Below are 24,067 nucleotides of genomic sequence, written 5' to 3'. Positions count from 1 at the left end.
TTTACTCACAACAGGGCCAGGGATTCCACGCAGACCCTCAGGACCAGACTTTCCAGCAGGCCCCTGAGGTCCCACAGGTCCAGTTTTCCCGACAGGCCCCTCTGCTCCAGCCTCTCCCTGAAACACATCCACGTTGAGTAACCATGACACCCTTTTCATGGTCTGCAGAGCTCATACATGCAGCCAGATCAATACTTTTCTACACTGTGTTTCCATTCAGAATATAATAGGGTAGTGTGTGTATCCTTGAATCTGAGAAAACATGCTATATGTTTTTCTTTCTGCATTAAGTCCAAAAGCCAACCTCTTTGTTACCGTGTAATGTTGCATATCTTTGTATGGCGAGAACAATGCCTTGGTGCCAGCAGCACCAACAAGACCTTTATCAGACTTTATAATTAAAGCAAAGCTATTTTCAAAGCTACATTGTTTGATATTTTGCCGAATTCCTTAGATAGGAAATATTTAAGGATTAGTAACTTCCAAGCAGATCAAATGTTACCAGATCTCATCTATCATGTGCAAGCAGAAACATCACGTTTCTGTGTGTAGAAGTTGCAGACATGTCATATCGACGAGGCTCATAGGAGGAGGGGATTAAATCGTTCTGACAACCAATTAGGCCTGGATTTGACACTCAGGGATCCCAACACAGGCTTTGTCTTGTCTCCATCAAATCAGCTCTAATCCTTTACCTCAGTGTGGAGAGACTGTGCACTTTGTATATGTGTGTTTCTGCGAGACAGTCTGAGAGATGGAGAATGGCAAAAAGAACAAAAGAAAGAGCCAGGCTTTGTCTGAGATTTGTCAGGTTTTCTGTCTGTGTTTTGCTTTGAACCGGCAGATTTAGAGACAAACAATTTCTTTGAGGCTTATAAAGATTTTTTTTCTATTTGATGCTTTTCAGTTATGCAAACATGAGCATGTTATGGATTTTTACAAAGCAATCAAATCCTCTGATAGCCTCAGGAAACCCTGCTGCTCCCTCTGTGAGACTAATTTACTGATTTTCTTTTATACTCAGTCTGAGGTGAAAACATAAATGTACACCAGTGCAGGATATTAAAAGATAAGGTCCAAGAGTCTGTTATTTAAGACATTCATCAAACAGATATTTGTTTTTAATGAAAATATGTTTTATTAAACTGTTCTATTGGGTGTCAATCAGCAGAAGGACATGATCATATACACAATACTACCAACTATGGCTGTAACAGTACCTGAATGTTAAAATGATGCAGACTGAGTAAAAATAAACCAATACCAACACCTTTTTTAATATCATAAAGCAAAGCAGCAAAAATAAAAATCCTAGATACCCAATATTGAGTTAATTCTTGTTGTTAAGAACAAAAAACATGCAGGCTAACACTCCACACTCCACTGCAGCGTTTAGATAGCACCATAGTGAAACACATCCTACATATCAGTGCACTCTAGACAATGCTCTTTCTTTCTAGGGTAGGACTGTCAAAAGACTAACATTTTTTATCTCAATTAATCTCAGGATGTCTGTAGTTAATCGTGATTAATCACACCCCATGTATAGCATTTAATAACATCTCTTTAATCACTAACACATTTTTATAGACTTGCTTTTATGCGATGTCGTCTTCTTATTTGGTTTTTATCTTCTCACGGATGTTTATTTTAGTTTTTTTTTTTAGCATATTTCATTTCCTCTTAATATTTACTTGTTTTTTTCTTCCTAATATATCATATCATTTCCTTGTCCCATTTGGCTGTTTTAATCATTATAGCCTTCATCAAATGAATGCTTTTATCTCTTTTATTGCTTATCTTTTGTATACTTGTGCTATTATATAGGATTTATGTATTCATTTTTGCCCCCTTTATTTACATTTTACTGCCTTTTACAGTTTTTATCTTCTCTTTTTGCTTCTATTACTCGTTGTGTCTCTTAATCTCTCACATCTTAAATTTGGTCCTCTTGGTCTCAGCCTGTGTAGCTAGGTTTCTGCATTGCCTGGGCTCCTCTTGTTTTTATGGTAGTTATAATGTCAATTTGATACCTGCATTCTAATGATGTCTATGATATCTTAGTTGTGTGGTATGGTATGATGTCTGCACTCTGATTTTTGTCTTGTAATGGCTTAATTTGCATGGCATCAAATGATGTCTGCGTTTTTAATTGTCTCACGATGTTGAATTATTATCATGATCATATTTTTGTTTCGTTTTTTTAAGTGTTTTGTATTCTGCTGATATTGTCGGCACCATTTGTTCTGTCTTCTTTTTTTGGGTTTTGTTGCTAGTTCTTCTGTTTGTTTCTTGGCACGTCGAATCCCTTTATAAACCCAGGTTTATAATACAAATTAAGTTATTATTATTATTATTGTTATTTTTGTTGTATAAAATTCTTTCTTTTTTGTATTTAAACTGCTTGTTGTATTATAGAATTTTCCTACTGTCCTAAAGACCCTGTAAAGAGAAGATAAATCTGTATTTAGGTTTGTTGTATGACAGCCCTCTGTGTTATGAACCCCCAGGTCAAATTCAGTCAAATAAAACATCTCTTAGTTTATAAAATTAAGCTTCAAAATCATGAAAAATGAGGCAGTAGAATCTGCTCCAGGGCGGTGTGGATGTGTCTGTTGAATGAGCTGAAGCCACGCCCACTCAGGAGAAATATGGGTCTCTCAATTTAAAAAAATGCCACGATCTGAATGGTGAAGAGCACTCATGACATTGGCCTGCCACTTGACCTTATGTTGACCTTATGATCAGAGCACAGCTACCTGGTTCTGTGCCAGAGAAGAGACAAAGTCCGTTTTCTGGCTCAAATCCCTTTAATGATACTTTAAATGATCCACAGACCACTGTGGCTGATAGATTAGGCAAATTTACCTCACAGTGAACCAAAAACAGCATTTAACTGACTGTTAACTTTAAATAAAGGCAGTGACATCAACTAACAACACACTGTACTGAGATGAACGGCTCTGTGACTTTATGTTGTAGAGTTAGAGGGGTGAGGTCATGCCCCTCTGTGGGCTGGTGATGTCACCAACCCACATATTTGCCCTGCCCACATTAAACCCAGCCAGGAAAGAGGTAAAAAACTTTCTTATGGTCTAAATCCAAAATTCATGCAAATCTCAGTGTTTTCACATGCTTACAGCAGCCATATTCCAACATATCTAGTGTGTTAAGACGAAAATTTCAGATTTCACTTTACAGGGTCTTTAAACTAAGGGTGAGGACTTCTTGTTTGGATACAGGCCTGCTTTTATGAATAGACTGAGGCATTTAACATGAACTTTACCACGAAAAAGGAACTTGTTATGGACTTAAAAGAAAATGAGAACAGTTAAATAGTAAATGCTTAATAACAGAAGGTTCAGATGGCCTCTGACTTGTCCACTGAGCTGTCTGTGAGTTTCTAAAGTGAAATGAGACATTAAGGAGGAGTGGTGGACTTGTTTCACATCAGAGAGATGCTGACCTGGCTTAAGTGAAGTTTTTGGAAAGTGAAAGTAAAGCCAGCAATATAAAAAAATGACTGTACTATCTAGATAGCCCTACTTTAAAGTATTTGACTTGTATACCAAACATTTTGAAACCTTTACTTCACACAATGCGGGACTTTTCTTTAAATCCAATCCTCAGCTTTTTGGTGATATAAAAAGATCTGCTTTCATGCTACAAAGGCAGTAAAGTCAAACCACAAGCTAATGAACTGTGATGGTAGCAATGCTTCTTTTTGAAAAAATACTTTGCATATATTTTCCAATGACATGCACTTAGGAATGGAATGCTATCAATCCAGAGGTTTAAGTTCAATTACCAAACCATTGCAGGTAAGATAGACAGAGTTTGAGGATTTAAATGGCATATACATGTCTGTTTCACTTCAAGGACACAAGTTTTGTTATAAAGCACTCAATGTTTAGAAAGTTATTGATAAGAAAAGCTATTTAATTGAATACCTCACTTACTGAAATTAAAAACGTACATGTTTTTTAAATGTTTTTTGCCATTCTCCTAAAGAGTTGCCTACAAAAGCTGCCCTTGGAGAGAAAGCATGATGAAATCCAAGTCAGTATTTTCCAATTATTGAAAAGTTTATTCTATGTATTGTGGATATGTTCATTTGTTTCCTAGATGTATTTGACATTCTGACCTGCTGTGCACCACCTCCCACACTATGCCAGAAAACATTTTGTTTGACTTTCAAATTAAGCTTTTCTTTGTATCTGTAATTATGAAATAGTGACTCCTGCAGCAATTTGATCTACAACTCAAATATTAGAAATGAATCTGTAAAAGTCAGGCTAAAAGCAGACAGTTGATTACTTACCTTAGCGCCTTTTTCTCCTTGTCTGCCCTCTTGACCTGCTTGTCCAACAGGACCCTAAGGAAAAAAGCAAAGAAAGTACAATGAAGTATTTTCTCATAAATGCTTGAAATGTACATTTTTAAATCACAATATCAAAAATCATCACTCCCTGATATTGAAACCTTTGACATAAATCGATTAAAGAGAGGCTATGTAACTCTCAGGAGTAAATACTCCACCATTTGCTGACATACAGAAGTTTATTGATGCACTAATTGTTCAGATGATATACGCTCTGACCTTGAATCGTTTTAAAGAGTGAGAGATATGCAGGGAAAACATCAGCGTGAGTAAATTGCCCTACATTTCAAACATACTGAGCTAAAAGCACATCAGCGTTTTCAGCAAACAGCCTCTGGTCAAAACCTCGTGAGTGGGCTGTCATTCACCATTAGAAACCATAATCAAATAGACCAAACAAAAGCCACCGGTCTTCAATGTAGGTTATGAGCCCTGCCAACTGGGTGTGCATTAGGAAAAGTGTATTCAGGATGTGTGTGTCCACCCGTGCGTGCATGTGCGCTAATGTAGTCAAGCAGCCTCACGCATGAATGAGCACCAAACCTGAGTCAATTTGGAGGAGATATTGGGAGAGAGACTAACTTCAGAATTACCTCAGTGAAGGATGAAAACTCATATCTCAAAGTCCATTAATATGGACATGGAACTGGGGTCTAATTTGTTCTGTAGCCTCTGTCACCTGGATCTGATCCCTTGGAATACAAATTATGGCTGAAAAAGTGCTTACTATGCCACCGTTTTTAAAATGTATAACCAATCGCCTGAGCCTGCATTTTAATTCAAGCCACAGAACTGGAGGAAAAAAAGTGCAAGCTGGTCTATCTGATGCTTAGCCCAGGGAATTTCTGGCAGTGAAACACCACCACAAGTAAATATTTCTCAAAGACATCTTCATCATCAGACAACATCTCAAATAATTCTGCTTTATAGCATCCACCTAGACTGGCTTGTTCAAAAGGATTAAAGAAATGAAATAGTAAAAAATCCTCAAATAGGCTGGTGCATATATTCAAAAAAGAAAAAAAAAGGAGTATGCAAGGTCTGACTATCTTTGGGCCACTGGATTTATAGTGGACTCATCTGTTTTAGACCTCTACAGTGGGGCAACCTCAACCATGGGTCAGGAAATGATGTACATTACCCAAGCAGAATGACGTATAGATTTTCCACTCACTTTCAGAAGTTATAATGGGTGTCCATTTTAAACAACAGCAGAATTTTACATTGAAAAGTTATGGAGGGGGATAAATTTAAATTCAACACACCACAAACTAAGGAAAACTCAAAGAGGGTTAGGGTTGGGCACCCATACCCTAAAGGTTACGGTTAGGTTAAAGGGGTTAAAATTAAAAATAACACACTACAAACTAAGGAAAAACCAAACAAGGGCAAGTACGACTTCCAGTCCAATGGTTGAGGTCACTTCAGTGTAGAGGTCTACAACAGGCGAGCCTTAAATGCTCCACGATAGAGGTCTGCAGCCAGATGCCTCTCAAAATTTCTGTTTGATAGATTATTTCTTTGTTGTAACAATGCTTCTTGGCAATGAATCATATACTGCTGAAAGTCTATTTATTTCTATTCTAAATGGCGCCATATTCGTAAGGATCGAGCATTTGTGGAATGAGCAGCAGAGCTGAGTATGTGGGTTGTGCCCATGAAAAAATTGCCAGATCTTCTTTGCTAATGCCAAACAGCTTATTCTGCTGTTGCTACTAACTCTTATTTTGAGCTTCTGGTTCCACCTGAAGATTTTGCAAATTTTTCATGGGTGCAACCCACACAGTCAGCTCTGCTGCTCATCCCACAAATGCATGCTTCTTGCAAATGTGGCACCATTTAAAATGGAAATAAACAGGCTGTCAGTGGTAAAAGGTTTATTTCCAAGAAGCATTGTTACAACAAAGATCTACCAAATTGCAGCACTTTTTGTGTTATGTTTGTGATGATCTTAGGCAATTCATTTTAAATGCAAAATATAACTGTGTTCAGACGACTACTCTAAAGTTAAAATGAAACATCAAAATCACACACTATTTTAACATGGGATCACAGCAGCAGTGGTAAATGGTGTGTAATGGGTTTGCAGAATGTAGCTTATGTTAGTAGTGCTAGCATCGCTAGCCTCTGATCCTCTTTGCAGGTCAACATCAAGATTCCTGTTAATGTCGTTGTTTCAGTTATATGTGATTACAAAGGCTAGGTACAATATTATGACAATTTACTAGATCAATATATTGCTAAACTGTGTTATTTCTACGAGATTGCTACCACCATTGTTTATATATGGGTTAAAGAGCATTATGGTGGCTCTTGATGACCTGGCCATTACCACCATCTGGTCTAAGAATTTGAAATGATCGACGTTTTCTGTTGCCATCTTCTCGTTACTCTCTTTTGCCTTTCTTGAAATGGAAAATAAGATCAAATGATTTTATATATCTGGAGGCAATTTTGAATCCAAAATCTTAGCAGAAGTAAGATCTACTGCATCATTTTAAAGTTCACTCACCCTTTTGCCAGGAGGTCCTGGTACTCCAGCTTCACCAGAGGGACCTGGAGGGCCCTGAATAAGAGCAGATTAAACACTTTATTCAGTTTAAAGTCAGCAGAGATTTTATGCATAATCAGAAATCTTTAACTATAACCTCTTAAACCATTTTCTCTGACTCCATATAGCACGGTCGCCTTCAATAGAACGACTTATAGAACTGTAACGACTATGTTCTGTATATTCCATATGATTGAATAGAGGGTATGCTCATGATGTGGCCTTGTGCAGACCTCTCTTCAATCCCACTAAGAGCTATAAAGTCAACATTCAGCCTGAATGCTGCATAACAAACATGCAAACATCTATCATCCATTCTCTACACCGCTTATCCTTTTTGGGCTATCAGACATAAAAGGACAAGGGCAGAGTTAATTTCCTTTGGATAAAGGGATGAAACATGTAATAAGACTCATTTGAAATCAAATAGTTTAACTGTTAAAGCAACAAGGAGGAAATACTGTACACACCATGCAACAGGAGAATAATACAAGCCCATAGCTGGTTGGTTCAGAGAGTCTGAATGAACCCTGAAACAATTTTCAAAGTCCTGGGACAATAAATATCAAAGAAAATACAAAAGAGGAAATAAAACTCAAAGTTTTTACATGTGACACACAGTTAACAATCATGACTTGGACTTCTTTTGCATAAACTTGTTCTTCCGTCTCTTGGAGAACATAAAGTGAAAAAAAAAAATGATTTGGTGAGAAAAAACTTTCAAAATATTCACATATTTGCAAAAATGTCCTTGCACCCATTTGTATTGGCTATATTCATGCCATTATAAAAAGCAGGTCCTGTCTGCAGTGACACAGAGGGACACATCACGGGTTCTCTGTCTCTCTTTCTCTCCATTATGAGCTATTCAGTCCATCTCCTGCATGATCAAAGTGTCAAGACAAGTGCAGTTTGATACAGCATGACGCAATGATGGAGAAGCCTGCCATTGGCTGTCACGGCCCGTCACAAAACATTGCAGGATAGAGAATAATGGATGGTATTAGCTGCTAGCAGCAGAAACGAAACATGTTTTGGATAAAAAGACAGTCAATGTCACAGTTACTGGTGTGGATTTAATCTTTAAATACCCTGAAAAGTCACCAAATGTCCAGGCTCACTAGAAAAGCCTCTGTAAGAGCTATAAATGCATGGATAGCAGTAATAGAATGGCAAAATGGCAACCTCCAAGAGGGGATAAAGTAAGTGGTCTGATAAAACTGCTGCTATAGCTGCATCAATGCTAATCTCTTCACTGGCAGCTATTGTTTACAGGCTTGCAGTACAACTAACCACACTCTTAGCTACTGCCTCATTCTCCTCGAATGATGCTGATTGATCAGACTATTTTCTGCCCACAAGCATTTTACCTTCAAGCTTTGCAGGATGGCTCCAGATGATGACAGACATCAAATCTGGACAATCCATCAGCTTTGCAAAGTTGAATCAGTCCAGCCCAGCATATCCCAAGATTTAATGTGCAACAGCTCAAACAAACTGGTAGACTTTCAAACATCCAAGTTAATATCAAAAGTGTAAATCAGTGTGTTAATCACAGTTAAATAACTATTGATACTAATGCCAAAAAAAAAATCACTAAAGGAGCCATGACTCTTTGAATTAAAAGAAGCTGGTTATGTCTGCATGTTCCAGTGCTGTTTCTGAGGTTGTTTTAAAGGAGCTTAGAAAGGCGGGCCATCAATGCATACCCTTTATACACTAAGTGCCTGGTCAATATGTGTGTATTTTTGTACACCTTAAAGAATTTTATATCACTTAAAACTTACAGGTTGTCCGGCCTCTCCATCATCCCCTTTGTCACCTGGTAGACCATCAAGACCCTGAAAAAAACACACAAATTCATATGAAATGCATTTACTGATAGGTATACAGTTGTTGGAAAGAGTGTATGATAGACTGGGGGATAATTGAAGTACTTACAGCAGCACCAGGCTCACCAGGGGGACCAGGATCTCCTGGGAAGCCCACAGGACCCTGCAGACAGACGGAGACAGTGAGAAATCTGAGCTCAACTCAAACGATTTGACATCACGTCAACAAGCAGTCTGGCGGCAGACAGCTCAACTCAAGAAACATGACACAGTGATTCTGCCGCTGACAGCTTTAATAGTGCATCAGTCAGAAGCCGTGTGGGTAGCGGAGGAGCTGACGTACAGGGTTACCCTTGGGACCATCATCTCCAGAGGGTCCTCGGCCACCGGGGGGTCCGGCAGCTCCTGGAGGGCCAGTCTCTCCCTTCTCTCCAGTCTCTCCTTTAAGGCCCTGAAGGGAAAAAAATACATCACACACTTGTCAAGATGAAGACAACATACGGGCTTTGACAGTATCATGCTAAATAAGGCACGAAACATATGTGTCATCAAATCTGTCACTCTGACTGTTATCAAAACAAAACAAAACTGCCTCCAACAATTCAGGAGAGGATCCAGAGAGCTGAAAAGAAACAGCGACAAAGCTTTTCAAATCATCTGCTCTGGAAATTTGACTGACATCTTTTTCAGCCCTCCAAATAACCACATAAATAGTCTTATCATTACATTATCGTTATTTTTTTCCCCTCGTAAAAGCAGCAACAGTGTCTTAAAGAGTTGGCTGTGACTCAGAGCAGCAGTTGGAGCGTAATTACAAGCCCAGAATCGTTAGTCAGCCCATTAGAGCAGAGCCGTTCTCTTGTCGATGCCAGCGTGCCACCTTGGAAATTGACCTCGATGTGATGTGCAACACTGGCTCTATCTGTCACTGTAAACAGACACGTGGTAGCAGATGGATACATCAATACAACCTGCTGGACTCAGACTCAAAGGAGTGTGACCGTCCCCTCACACATAAGTCAGGCCAGGTCCACACAGCTGGTGATTACTGCCTAACCTGGATGAATGGCACTGTTCTGACCAGAGAGTTTTAAGATCAGGGACTTAATATTTAACCTAGCAGGTGAACACCACTGTGAACTGACTTTATGTATATAATGTGGAATAACGACATTATCATAGACCAGCCATTCCCAAATTTAAGTGTGCCGTAGCCCAGTTTGAAGCCTGAAAATCTTCCTAGGCTAAGGAAAACCCATAACATGAAACTCAAGTATTTACCTGCATTTTAAATTTCATAAAAAATCATTTAAATGTAAACACTTTGTTGGATTTAGCTGTACACGTACGTACATTACACACCATTGAACAGGATGTAGTCTTTGAAGGGCATAAACACTTGTGCCATTATTATTGGTAAATTACAGAAGCCCTTGAGGGCCATATATCCACACGTATTATTTACTCTGTTTTACCGTGATAACAGATGACCATTTTCTGGTGATCTTGACTTATCTTTGACGTTATCTCAAGATAACAGTGTATCTTTCTCATGATAATGACTTAATTTTTGTTTTCACAATGTTTGTTTCCCATGATAATGAGTTGATTTGTCCTATTATCACAGGAAAACAGAGTAAATAATATATGTGAATACATGGCCTTAGGGCTTCTGTAGTAGAAAGGTTAAGAAATTAAAGGAATCATTTGGGTGTATTAAATGTATTAATTCTTATTTTATCAATTTAAGATAAATGTCAAGTGTTCAATTATCCAAATTATCTAAATTCAGTTATCAAGTAACAAATGCACTATTTTCCCATTTTTTCTTCACTAAGCTGCATTTTCTCTGAATTTTATGATTTTCTAACTCTATCTTTAATATCAGCCATGATAAAATAATCTTTTTAAAATAAATTAGTTGTTTTTCTATAGACATGAGCAAATGTGTTTTAATTGAAATAATAATAATAATAATAATAATAATAATAATAATAATAATAATATGGAGAATAAAATGAACAGAGGATAATGCATTTTCTTGTAAAATTAACAAAACATGTGATGGAGTTGACAATGGGGATACAAAGTGACTGCTTGAAGTAGTTTTTTGACCAGAATAATTGCCTCAATTAAGCCTCAGGATTATGGCCCAAATCTATAAAATCATTCAATTTAAACCATTTGTTATTTCTAAATTAAAAAATGGTGCGATTTGGACTTTAAATGGAAAAAAATGATTAAACAGAACTAAGATACGTTGATATTTCCTTCAGAAAATATGCGCATCATAGATTTTTTTCGGCACGTTTTTTCCATACACACATTTCTGACCCATTGAAAATGGTTCTGCTACCCATTCTTGAGTCCTGATCCCCCAAAGAGAACCAAGGAACTAAAAAAATACATAAATACATATACTATATGGGTATTTTTTTTTTTTTTAATGCAGAGTAGTAGTAACAATTGAAAATAGGACTGAGCCAGTTACATAACTAGGATAGTGTTTGTGGAGTCAAAAGTATAACAAGACACCACTGTTTGTACTGTTTCAATCAGGCATCTGCAAAGCAGCCCAAACTTTCCTTTTAAAATTCATCTCTTGAAATGTACTCTGTGACTCTGCAAACTCTGGTAATGCCTCTGAAGATATTAATCAGGAATAAGCGGGATGCAGTTGGCTTAGTATAATGTCTAACATAATGCCACAAGTCAATTTAACTCCAGATAAACCACGACAGGGCTGATATTGGCCACTTCCAATGATAAGCCAGTGCATCTGTGCATCCTCTCTTAAAATTCAAATATATAAATTTGTTTTTCACCTGAAGAAACAGAGAAAGTAAACATATAAAAGACTATCAATCTAAGGGATCTGCCATTTTATGGGGGACTCAGTTGCGTGTTTTGGTAAATGGAAAGGAGCTATATATCAGTGCATAATGCAGGGGCATCTTGCTTATCTCTAAATGCAGTCATTGGTCATTGCTGCTAATGTTTTGACATTTAACAACTTAATTTCATCATGATTTTTTTCCTTGCCTTACACAAACAGACTGACTTTTGCCTTCACCAGCCTCTCACAAGAGGAGGAGGTTAAACGACAGCACGTACAAACAGTGGAGGTGTGGAAATATGCCTGAGCTAATTATCTGTTGTAAAGCCCTCAGGTTGCTAGCACAGCTGAACATCAGCCTACAGTAACATGGAGGTGAAATACTCAGGAGCTAGAGCAGCCCCCACAGCTGAAGTGTCACATAAAAACACAACTTATTCTGCTGAACTCTTAAGTATTCACAGGCAGACTGGTGAAACAGAGAAGACCGAATTGTATTAAAAATGCTGTTTAAAGATGAATACATCTTCTTTTGTACATATAAAAAACACAATCCTGAAGGAGTACTTACACCAATACCAGGCTCTCCAGGTGATCCTGGGTTGCCAGCCTCACCAGTTTCTCCCTGTTTAATCACAAAGAACAAAATTGGATGAAAATGTGCCAAATCAAATAGTTCTTCCTGAGTAAAAAGAATTAAACAACCTTTAAAATAAAGTTAAAGCTTAGTCAAGAAATACTGCTGAAATACTGGGAATGTATTCTTACCTTCTCACCAACACCTCCCATTGCACCAATACCACCGGGAGGACCTTGTGCACCCTGTGGATGAATCACAATGAGGACAGACAGAAGTTACCCTTAGGAAGGTCGGGTTGGTGAAAAACTTTTTTTTTCTAGACTTGAACAGTCACATAGTCAGACAAAGTCCGAACTTACATCAGCTCCGCTGGGACCCTGAGGACCTCTGGGGCCGGGAGGACCAGGTGGACCCTGTCAGCAAAAGTAGAAGTTGTGATAAGTACAGAGGAATTCCAAAATCACTTATTTATTCATTACAGAGGTCATCTTAGATATGTTATGCACCCTAATTTCACTATAAAAATGTTGGCTCTTAAGTTATCAGGCTCATTTGGCTTAGATAATCAGGAAAAAAAAGGCTATTTTTGGCTTTCAAAATAAAGAACAGCAGTGATATACAGCTATGGCTGAAGAAAATAGCCATAAAACAATCACAGATATACTTAAATATAATAATATGATACACAAAAGCATAGAAATAAACAGTCTCTCTTCTGGTTTAGAAAGTACCATTATGACTGATACACAACTGACAAGTACAGCCAAGAACGTCCAACATAATTATGTAAATGTATGTAAACCATGTGAATGAGTGGAACTACGTTCACAAGGAAAAGTGCAGAGATTTTTCCATATAATTACTGATATATCATCCTTTGGAAATAAGCAAAACATAGCAGTCATTCCAGTTAGAGCCAAATCAGTGATATAGTAAGTGAATGAAGTGAAGAGTTAATATCAAACAAAACTTTTCAGCCATTCCGGGAGTGTTCTGTTTGACGACTCCTGCTGTGTAGCTAAATCAGGGTTTGTTTCTGATCACTGCAGCTGTGTACTGCTGTGTGCAATGCATGGCTTGATGGCAACAGTCTTAAAGCCTATTATATGTAGCACCCAGTCTCAAATGATACGAGGAAAATAAGCAATGCTCAAATAACCAGACATGCCACATAGACTGTTTCACATGCACGGCATGAGAATGTGCAGGATAAACACTGTCAAATTCATTAAAGGCTGATCAGAGTGACAAAACTTTAACTGATGTAGGTGTGCACTGGCACTGCCTAGAGCTGCACTATCTTATCACAATTGCAATGTCCGGCTGTGCAATTACATAATCTTATAAAAGGATGCAATTATTTCTGTATTAAGTTGCAATTAAAAGGCTTGCAGAAAGGTGTTTAAGTTATCAGTAGTGCCTCTACTGCATTTTCTAGACGGACCTTGTAGTATAATACATTTGCACATTATTACCATATTGTGCAGCACAAGCACTGAGGACGAAACCACTTAATGGAGCTCCACAGGTAGCTGTTGTCATGTCTGTCCATGACTCTACCCCATCAATGGAACAAGTTTGCAGATTAAAATCTTGCCAAAGTCGATTGGGAAATTAGCAAAAACATCTTTTCCAGCAAGAAAATCTTTGTGGTTCTTTGCTCATTTCTTAATAAAGAAATGTTGTCCAGTTCTGATAAAACTGCAGCTATAGCAGCATCCACGCTAATCTCTTTACAGGCTTGCAGTTGCTTCAACTAAACCCCGCCCACAGAAGTTTTGCTCTCCTTAAATGACACCAATTCATCAGGTCATTCTCTGACCAGTAACAAGCATTTTATCTTGAAACTTTTCAAGATGGATTGACCTAAAGAAAAACATGGAATCTGACCAATTCTTCAGAGCTGAGCTGGGCCTAAAAAATACAGCCTGTGCATGCTCTCTCTGTATTTATGAGCCAAAGCCTGTAGATGTAAACCCAAACTGATTTTAATAACTTGGTTTTAATATTCAAGTTTTAAACTGCATTTCTGAATTGCTTAATGACAAAATTCTGTTTAGATGAGATCATAATAAACGCAAAACAGAAGCATGCCAGTTACAGACATGCAGACATCACTGTGTGCTGAACTGCAGGGCTTTTGGGAGAGCACAAGCTCGATAACTAATGGCTTCACTGATAAGATGAGCTGCATCACACCAGATGATGAATTGAGGTATTTGCTTATTGTTCCTTCACCTGAAATTATGCTGCTGTTTCTTTCTTTCCAACCTTCCCCTGTGTGTTTGCAGGGCAGAGCTGGCTGCCAGTACCACTTTTTAACAGCTTTTCTCCCTCATTTACCACTATAAGAAAACTTTTTAAAATACTGCTTAATTCAACAAACATGCTTTCTTATGGTTTTTCCCACATCTCATAAGTTTTGCACCGGGTCTCCACCAGGGGAAGTTGTTCTGAAGCTGAGAGATTGGAAAAAAGTGGAAAAACTAAGAAAAATATGGAAAAATAAAATTTATGTGTGTCTCTGAACATTTTGACTCCCCTTCAGCCCTACCTGGCCTGGGCCCAAGGGTAGAGGTGGGGATCCTGGCATGACCTGGTTCTGAGCTTTGGGCAGCATTGGGCCGGGCCCTGGCTTACTCTGCTTTGCAAAGCTAATGTTCAATATCTCTTAAAGGGAATGGTTTTGCTATGTAGCTCACAGTTTTTATGTCATTCTGCTGTTCTTCAGTTTTCTGAACATTTTTGCAACATGATTTTCCTGAATGTAAACTAAATCAAGACTGCATACTTGATGGTATCTAATGATTAACTTCAGCTTAATCTGACTGGATGAGAATTGCATGAAAGCCTGCACTGTCATTGTTAAGCCTTAATCTTCTGGGTGAAATGTATCCATGCTAAGTTAGAAAGTACATAAAACCATTTTTGAAATAAATTCAGGCTTTTGTGATGTATTTACTACAAAACTATTGCAACAGTTAAGCAATTCATATTAACTATGCAGCCTTTTAAAAAGTCTGGTATTCCTGCATGAACCAAGGCCAGAAATCTGAAAGTGACAGCATATAAAAGCTTGAGTGTCTATTTAACCCAGGCATTAGTGTCATTCTATTGATGCCACCTTTACAAAATCATAATGCATGCTTTTTTTCAAACTATTCTGAGTCAATTTTTTGTTTTCTGTAGCTTAAGTGACGAACTTGTTAAAAAAAAAAAAAAAAACCCACATACTGAACGGGAGCGGAGTATGCAAAGTTTTCCACCAGCACAAATGTTGTCTTTGTTTTCTGTCAATCCATCTTCCACAGACTTCTGAAGCGTCTGTCAAGAGCCTGCTGGAGTTGCCAAACTCAGCCACCAGCCAAAACTTCAGAACAATCAGCACAATTTCCCACCTCGCTGGGTTGTACGTGAAAACAATGCGAATGGCTGCAACAGAGAGAAATCCACACTCACCATTGCTCCGACGTCTCCATTCTCTCCTTTCTCACCGGGGGGGCCGGGCAGACCCTGTGAAGAAGAAGAAAAATATTGCTCTGAACAAAGCAAAAAAAACGGTCATGTGCGGCAACACCTGAGACAAAACGGCACATTAAATAATCCACAGACGGGAGCATTAATACATTTGTGCAGCTCATTAACAGGTTCTTTTATGTGATGTGTATTGAGCAGCGGGGTTGAGGATGTAGCGCAATGGAGGACGCATTAATACAAGCTGAACCCCTGAGTGTAAACACACAATTAGTCAAAAGGGACACCTATTGTAATTAAAGGGTATGGGAGGCTTGGGTATAATCAGACTGTGTAAATTACAGGCTGGGAGCCTCATCCATCCACGTCCACAGGAAAGTGGAAACAAAGGGGGCAGAGCAGGCCATGCTTATTATCCACTTTTGAGATTCAGTCATGTTTGACTCTAACAGTTTGAATATAACTTTGGTGTAGCGCAGCAGCATGAAGCAGCTCTCACTTTCTATTGTAGCGTCTTGTTTATTTCCATAATTACAGATATTTGTTGTGCTAGTTATACTCATTTGATGGAGCATGCATAATAAAAGAAGGTGGGTGGAAAGCAGCGGTAATGATAAGTTGCTGCAAAATCACAGTGACATGGATATCGATCATTGAAATCACATATGTGTACTTTCAGCCCATTTTGTTGATTTACTGTACCTATGAAACGGCAGAAAAAGCTCATTAATAACACCTTCTGATGGGGGATTCAGTCACTGTAATAAAACACAGCCGTGTTAAAATTAGAAAATAAATAAAGCATCAACTTATCTCATGTTTAATGTTTGGATGTGACAGCTTTTGATGAATGCTTGGCTCCTTTTTAAAAATGTGTTCTAATGGATTACAATGCTAGATTAACACCCACCTAATACAGTAAATACCCACGTATCAGTGCTGATCAATGGGATTGGCACTCCCCTTTATTTCCACACTAGCCTTGAAGTATAAGTACACTCTGGTGTAATCACATCTTACATTTACTCTCCACTACGTCCACATCTTAACCTCTTAATTGGAAGTATTCGTCAGCTCAGTGAGGACACCAATATTCCAAGGCAAACACAGCTCCAAATGATGGAAGCCTTTCAAAGCAGAGCCATTCATTCCCCATAGTCAAAAACCATTAATGCTGCAGATAATTGCACTGAAGAGCTGAGTTCGCAGCGGCTGCTGCCATCTATTGAAGGGCAGCCTAGCCAAACATAATTAAAAGAGTGGAGATGGAGTGCATTATGCCCAATTAAAAGCCAATTGCACTTAATAACAATGTTATCTAACCCTATTGACCAGCAGGGCTTCGCTCTAATTTCATCCTCAGAGTCCTTGGTTAATTGACTCTGAAATTTTCCTGAAATATGCTGTTTTTTATTCATTGCCACCAAAGCAAATCTTTTAGAATTAAGCTGATTGGTGAAATGATCAAATGCTTTGCCCTTCTGCTCACACGCAGTTTTGAGGGGAAAAAAAGAGCAAAGTAAGCTGAGCAGTGGTCATGTAAAGATGAGATACACATGCTGTTATATACAGCAAAGGTTCAGTAAAGGGAAACTTCAATCTGCATCATTTTTGATTGTTTCTTAAAGGGAGACATGATTTAATTTTGGGGGACGGGGGGTCCCTTTATTGGATAGGACAGCTAAAGAGAAATATGGGAGGAAGACCTGCTACAAACAGGTTTGGGATTTAAACCTGCAGCCAGTGCGTTGCTCATGGACGCCTGCTCCAGGGCATGTACTGCACATATATGTACTGTGTAATCAATATTATGGGTTCAGGAATAATAGGACTCCTTCAACTACACTTCTTAATAATAGTAATAGTAATAGCAACAATAAAGCTTTAGACATATGGAACAAGGTGAGTGGCAGTCATGTGGTAAATCAGTTAACTACTATGAATAAAAGGAACTGACATGAACAAATCATATGGATAAAATCCCACCAGTTGAAGATTAGAGAGGCGTCTGGCTGCAGATTATTCATCTGTGACACAGTATGTGCTGATAATGTGCCGATACAACGCATTTCAGTTCTAGATTTTTTCTTCAAAGTTTAACTTTATTCATCAACAAAGTCTAGAATGAAAAAAACACATTGCAAACTTAAGAGACTAGGCAACAGCAAAAAAAAAAAAAAGGAATATTTAGAACAGCTTAAGCTTTGTTAGCTTTAGCTAAAGCTAATGTACCTATGTTACCTATGTAATTAACATTACTACACAAGCCAGTGTAACTGAGTTAACTTTAGCTATGTGAGCTGAAGCAAACATAGCTAAAGTTAACATAGCTACAAAGATAACATATTTACGCAGCTTACCTTGCTGCTTTGTGAGCTTAGCTTTAGCTATGTTAGCTATGTAGCTATGTTATCTATAGCTCAATTAGCTTTAGCAATGTAGCTAAAGTTCCCTTAGCTACATAGCTGCTTTGTGAGCTTAGCATTAGACACATTTTCTATGTAGCTTTGTTTGCTATGTAGCAACATTTGCTATGTAGCTATGTTATCTATGTAGCTTACGTAGCTAGCGGAGCTGTAGGTAAGCAAAGCTTGCTGTCTTAGAATGTTTTAATCGAAGACAGGTATTTTCATGTAAGTGGACTGTTACCCAACTTTATTAAACTATTTTTAATCAGATTTTTCTGGTTAGGCTTTTAACGATGCACTTTGGCATCCTACCCCTTACCTTAAACTGGAGTTTAATCTGATTTTATTTCAAAAGTTTTGGCTTGTATTTCTGTTCTGATAGAGACAGCCACTCGGCACAACAGTCTGTGAGAGTGGCTGTCAGGGATGAAGGGTCTCCAGCCCAGACTAGTGTTTGAAGATTAAGAATGGGGTTCCCCAAGGTTCAGTGTTGTGCTCACTGTTTTTGTTTCATACATCAATACAATGTGTGAAATGTCCAGTACACTAAAGCAGTTTTAATTGTAGATAATACAAATGTTTTTTTTTTCTGTGGGAATAACCTGAAAACCTTTGGATGCAAGAAAATTAATCTAAAATGCTCAATAATTCACTAATCCTTGAATATTGCCCTACAACACCATGAGACAATCACATTTCTTGCGAATGCACTTGGACATACGGCTCAAAGACTTCTCTAGAAATACACTGGAAATTCTGAGTTTCACAGGGTTCTACTGGAATTTATGCAGTTATAGGTCCAGAAAATGACTTACGACAAATGGTTTGTATGTGTTGAAAGCAACACTGATACCTAATAAGGCCAGAGACTGGAGTGTGTTTTATACAGTTTTGTAAACCTAACATAAACAATGAAAAGTGTTTTGATTCAGCTATGTGGCCGACCACACAGCCTGCTCAATGTAAAAAAACATCATCAGTGATGTCTACATTTGTTCCAAGGTAAGGTGACATGGTGTTAGCAAAGTTTGCTGCAAAGTAACAGGTATCACCTCATGGATCAAGTAAGTAACATCACATATAGCATCCCCTTACAGCAAACTTTGCTATGTTACACCACCTCAGGCTTGCTTATTGTTGCTAATGTTTTGGCAAACTGCATCTTCATAATGTTAGCTTATCTTATCTTCTTTTCTACTTCGTGTCTTTTTGATATCAGTGTTAAATCAAGAAAATAGCTGTAGCCAACTAAATACCATCAATGTTACTCTGAGCAGTTCAATTGGTTTCATTCAATCCTTTTACATTTACTTATAAAGAACAGAATTTACAACTAAATGATGCTTTTGTTTTGCTGTTTTCAAGAGGTTTGAAACAGTGAAAAATATTGAAAATGAACAGTTACAGGATGATTGTCGATGCAAAACTAAATGTATAGTTATGTGCAATATTTAGCTAAAGTCAGCCATCAAAAGCTATCTTTTATACCTCATAAAGTAAAGTTATATCCAGTGCCAGGTTTAATTGCTTTTTGTTGTGATGGGGGAAACATGTTATATCTTTTCCTGAAAGCCACTGGGTCATTTCAAAACAGAAAAATGCTTCTTATCTTTGCTGGATTCCAAGAAAGCACTTCAACTTAATGATCCACCACCATTAAAAATAAGACAAATGTTCACAGATCAGTGTGTGTCGAAGTGGAAAATAAAAGCGTGGGTTATTTATTGATAAAAGCTACAGTCCATGTGTAGGCAGAGGGACAAACAGCAATACAAACAGACCTTTTATAGTTGGATTCACAGTAAAATGTGTTGTATCAAAAGCTTCAGCCACTCTCATTCCTCTATGAAATATGTGTTGTTCTATGTGTGTTGAATTTACACATTAGAAAAATACAAAAATATCAGATTGAGTACAGGTTACCTCCACAGCTGGTCCCTTATTTGGGCCTGTGAGCACTGCAGGGAAGGAGTTTACTGCATGATAATGATTCGGTCTGAGTATAAAAAAAAACAAAACAACGGCAGCCTCCCCTCCACCATTAACACCGCGGCATGATGCCAAATGCAAAATGTTTGCGATGGTGATGGATTTTTAGCACTGCCAATGCTGGGGAAAGTCCTTGAGGGTGGAAAAAGCATTATTTGCCCAGGAGCTATACAAAGTGTTATTAGGAGCTGAGGCTGCATTAATAAATTACGCTCTGTTTGGATGCAATGTAAATGATGTAAGGAGAAGTGAAATGTTGTCGTTTTAAAGAGCATGAGGACTCATTCTGCTCTGGCTGGGTTTGACGGAGGGGGAGAGCGATGAGTCTACCTACTAGGCTGCATTCAACGTGATCCAGAAGTCATGTGTTCATAAAAGGAGTATAAACATGGAAGGATGCAGATTAAATCTAGACTCACTTGCAGTCCGATGGGTCCTGGCAGACCGGGGAATCCTCGGGGTCCTTCGTCTCCTTTCTGGCCAAACATACCCTGCTGTCCTCTGGGTCCAGATTCACCATCGCTGCCCTGTGGGAGGTCAGAGCTCATTAAAACTCGACATCTTTATTCTGATCCAAGTTGGCTGAAGTTTTAGCAAACACAAGTCCAAAAACATTGATATCTGTGTAGATTGTTCCTTTTTTTTTAACTTCTCTGCCCCGTTAATCCTTTTCAAGGTTATGGAAGAGTGTATTGAAGCTCACATAGCAGAGGAGGAGTCCATGCCTCTACTCAAACATAGATTAGGGCAGATTAATGCCTCTCTGAAGGTCATTTTATGGCTATTTCATCCATCCATCAAACCTCCACACCCACATATTTTTGCTCAGGGCCATTAAAGAGGCTGGAGCGCTTCCCAGCATGCATCCTGGACAGGTCAACAGCAGAGACTATTCCAAAGTGAAAATGGACTTAGCCTCTTGGTCTTAAAAGTGGAGGTAATGTGGAAGGGCTTTGAACCTGCATGTCACTGATGGGTGTTCAGCAGGGGGTGAATAAAACTGCTATCAATAAAAAGTACATAGAAAATATAGAAAAATGACCAGAATTCTATGTTTATTCAACTAAACAGCAAACATTTTATTGTAAAGTTAATGGTCTATTAAGTCTTCTTAATAAAGTCTTACAAAGTTATGTTTATTTATCAAAAAATGGTATACATTATACAGTTGAATGACAATACAAATGGTTATACTTTAACACAGGCTACCAGTGATATGGGGCAGAGTAAAAATTTTTTTTTGGGGGGGGGGTAGGGTGGCTTAACTAGGACAAGGCTGTGTGCCTGTGCACATATTAGTAAAAATATTTATCTACGCTTTTTATTTCTAGTATTTAAATCAGTTTGAATTATGACCATTAAAGCTCCCATGAGGAGTTTTCAGAGGGTAATGAAAGAGACCAAAATAAATACCTCTGCCACTACATGACCTATAAAAGAAACCAGATCATGTTTGGCAAGATTTTAATCTCCACACAGTCATTTCTGAGACCTTTCATCACTGCCACAGGGTAGGTGTCAGATAAATTACAGTTAAAGCACCCTGCACAAGCAATCTTTGCTCACAATTCCATGACAAACCCTCAGAGTGGGAGTTGTTTTTGAGTGTTAAATTTGACATAAACACAGTAAACTTAAGATAACTTATACAGGAAATTACAAGTCACATACATGTTCAGAAAAAAATCAGCAAAGAGGTTTGGTTTTGTCCACATGGGGGCGCTAAAATCAATGCAAATGGAATGTAACACTCAGGAACCTTTAAGTTAAATACTTATAATTTTAAATAGTTCCATATACATTTCATGGCTTGTTTATTAGAGGGTGTATACTAAAAGGAGACAACTAAAATTATCAATAGAAGAAAATGTTTCTGAAAAGGATAGAAAAATAAACCCCTAGCACTCTGAAACGAGGCCAAAAAAAGGTTAACCCTTCATAAGGCACTCATTGAAATACTTGGAGATTCTAAAATTTAAGCCCAAGAATATTGTTGCTGGACATCCCAAGAATTTTGTTCTTTTGTCACTTACCAGTATTTTTTCATTTTGGGGAAACCTGGGGTTAACAAAGTAACAAAGTAACCATACACAAATCTTTGCCCTTTAATGGGCAATATATAGTCTACTACGATGTTAATAATAGACAATAAACACATATAGAGTCTAATAAGTATTCATTTTCACACTGAAAAGTGATTTAAATTAGATTCTGGTTAGACATGACTGGCCACAGAATACTGTATCAGTAATGGCGGTAGCACCAGTTTTATCTTATAATTCCAACAGGACACCTACAATAATCACAAATGTTGAATAACTAAGTGAGTTTAAAAAGTGATGACGCTTACAGTAAATATGAAAACTGATTTATGCCATGTACACAGAATAAAGCTGTTAAACTGCTGTGACTAAAATCACACACATCTCACTATTTATACCACTTATTTTTACTTAACTATTCTACCAGCAAACATAAAAACATCACAAATACTAAATGTCTAGAATAATATAAACAGAAATAAGTAAAAACAAAACTGATATAAATCACATAAAAAAACTATTAAAAGGTTATATAACTGACAAAAATTCACACCTATTTTAATAATTATACCTTATTTACATCTAACTATACTACAGAGCTCTATTTACCTATATATAATGAGTTACTAAAAATCTCTTAGTATGGTTGCTAGATGAATTTGCCCTACAATTCAACATAGACAACATTTTACATCCATAAATCACTTAAATTGCAGTGATTGCTAGAAATCCTATGCAAACAAAACCTGCCATGACATTTAGCACAACTATTTACTTTGATAATGTGAAAGTTTCATCAACTTATCATGGTTAGTTAGGATTTTTCAGCCATTTGTTTGTGCCAAAAAGATTTTTGAGTTCAGACGGAAACAGGAAACAACTGATTGGCTGGGAAAAATCACTCATGATCAACTGTATTACAGACAGCTCGTCACGTTTCCTTGCCCCATAAAAGGTTAACATGAAGCCCACCTCTGTAGAGGCTAACAGTTTATCATTGTGAAGGATTTCGGACTCTACTCACTGGATGCCATTGTTGAGAGTGTTTTTTATACCGTTCTTTGAATGGACCCTTTCATCCAAATATGGCCACTAATAGTTCTTAAAACAATATTGCGACTGCAAAAGCTGCCCACATTAAGGGAATTCACCGAGAGACATCAGTTATCTTCTTTTATATTTGTTTTATTTCCCTTCTAGTCTCTACTTGGTAGTCTCTCTCAGTGACTTTGCATTACTAGAAATTTGCTCTCACATGCTGTTTAGGGGTTTTGAGTGAGCCTGCAGATCCTTCAAGCAGGGAGGTCTATTAATCTATTTGGAGGAAAATGCAAACAAAGGTGGACACTGGTGAGGCAACAGTTTGAGCCACTGACCCACTGTGCTTCTACCTGGGGACACATCAGCCAGATCACTTCAGCTCCTAATCAAGGGATCAGGATACAGTGAGGCATAGCTACAGGGTCATGGTACAGAGAGTTTGCGAAAGATGCTGACTAAATGTGTGAAGCCAGCGATGCACAGGGCTACAGAGGATAGAGGAGGGAGACTACAGGGAAGGAGTGAAGTGCTGACAAACTGGGAGTTTTCAGTTCAAACACATGTCAGCACTTGAAAGTGCTTGTGGAGCTCTCGCTGAGCCCAGGGACATGGAGGCAGCCTCAGGCTCTGGTTCTGAATGCAGAGCAGTTTAGGGAGGGAATGTTGGGTGATTACAGGTAGCACGAGTTCAGCTTTGAAGTGAAGAGCCAGAGACAAGGTGGACTAAAGTTGAAAGAGGTTTTAACCAAAACACGTCACAAAGCTGACAGCCACAATGGCCCCTGGGGGTGATTGGAAACAGTAATTTGAGTGCCTGTGGCATGCTTGAACTAAATTCTGCATAATCTGTCACTCCTAAAACACATTGTGGATAACCTGTGTTGCTATCATTTCATTATTTTCTGACACAGACCTGGCAGTGAAGGTCTTTGC

At 38.1% G+C, this 24,067-nt stretch overlaps 1 protein-coding gene across 2 annotated transcripts in view; it reads right to left on the bottom strand.

Annotated features, from left to right (window-relative positions):
• The window catches only part of LOC121520793 (collagen alpha-1(XI) chain-like), a 162,556-nt gene that overhangs the window by 15,115 nt on the left and 123,374 nt on the right, over positions 1-24,067 (bottom strand). For both annotated transcript variants that reach the window (XM_041804410.1, XM_041804412.1), the window contains exons 46-56: positions 20,471-20,578; positions 15,640-15,693; positions 12,540-12,593; positions 12,369-12,422; positions 12,172-12,225; positions 9,108-9,215; positions 8,874-8,927; positions 8,720-8,773; positions 6,894-6,947; positions 4,322-4,375; positions 10-117 (exon numbers count right to left, since the gene is read on the bottom strand). In XM_041804410.1, the coding sequence (XP_041660344.1) occupies positions 10-117; positions 4,322-4,375; positions 6,894-6,947; positions 8,720-8,773; positions 8,874-8,927; positions 9,108-9,215; positions 12,172-12,225; positions 12,369-12,422; positions 12,540-12,593; positions 15,640-15,693; positions 20,471-20,578 (756 nt within the window). The remainder of the gene's footprint in view (positions 1-9; positions 118-4,321; positions 4,376-6,893; positions 6,948-8,719; positions 8,774-8,873; positions 8,928-9,107; positions 9,216-12,171; positions 12,226-12,368; positions 12,423-12,539; positions 12,594-15,639; positions 15,694-20,470; positions 20,579-24,067) is intronic.

The sequence above is a fragment of the Cheilinus undulatus genome, linkage group 13 (assembly GCF_018320785.1).
Source record: "Cheilinus undulatus linkage group 13, ASM1832078v1, whole genome shotgun sequence".
NCBI lineage: Eukaryota > Metazoa > Chordata > Actinopteri > Labriformes > Labridae > Cheilinus > Cheilinus undulatus.
This window is presented reverse-complemented; position numbering and strand designations above follow the sequence as displayed.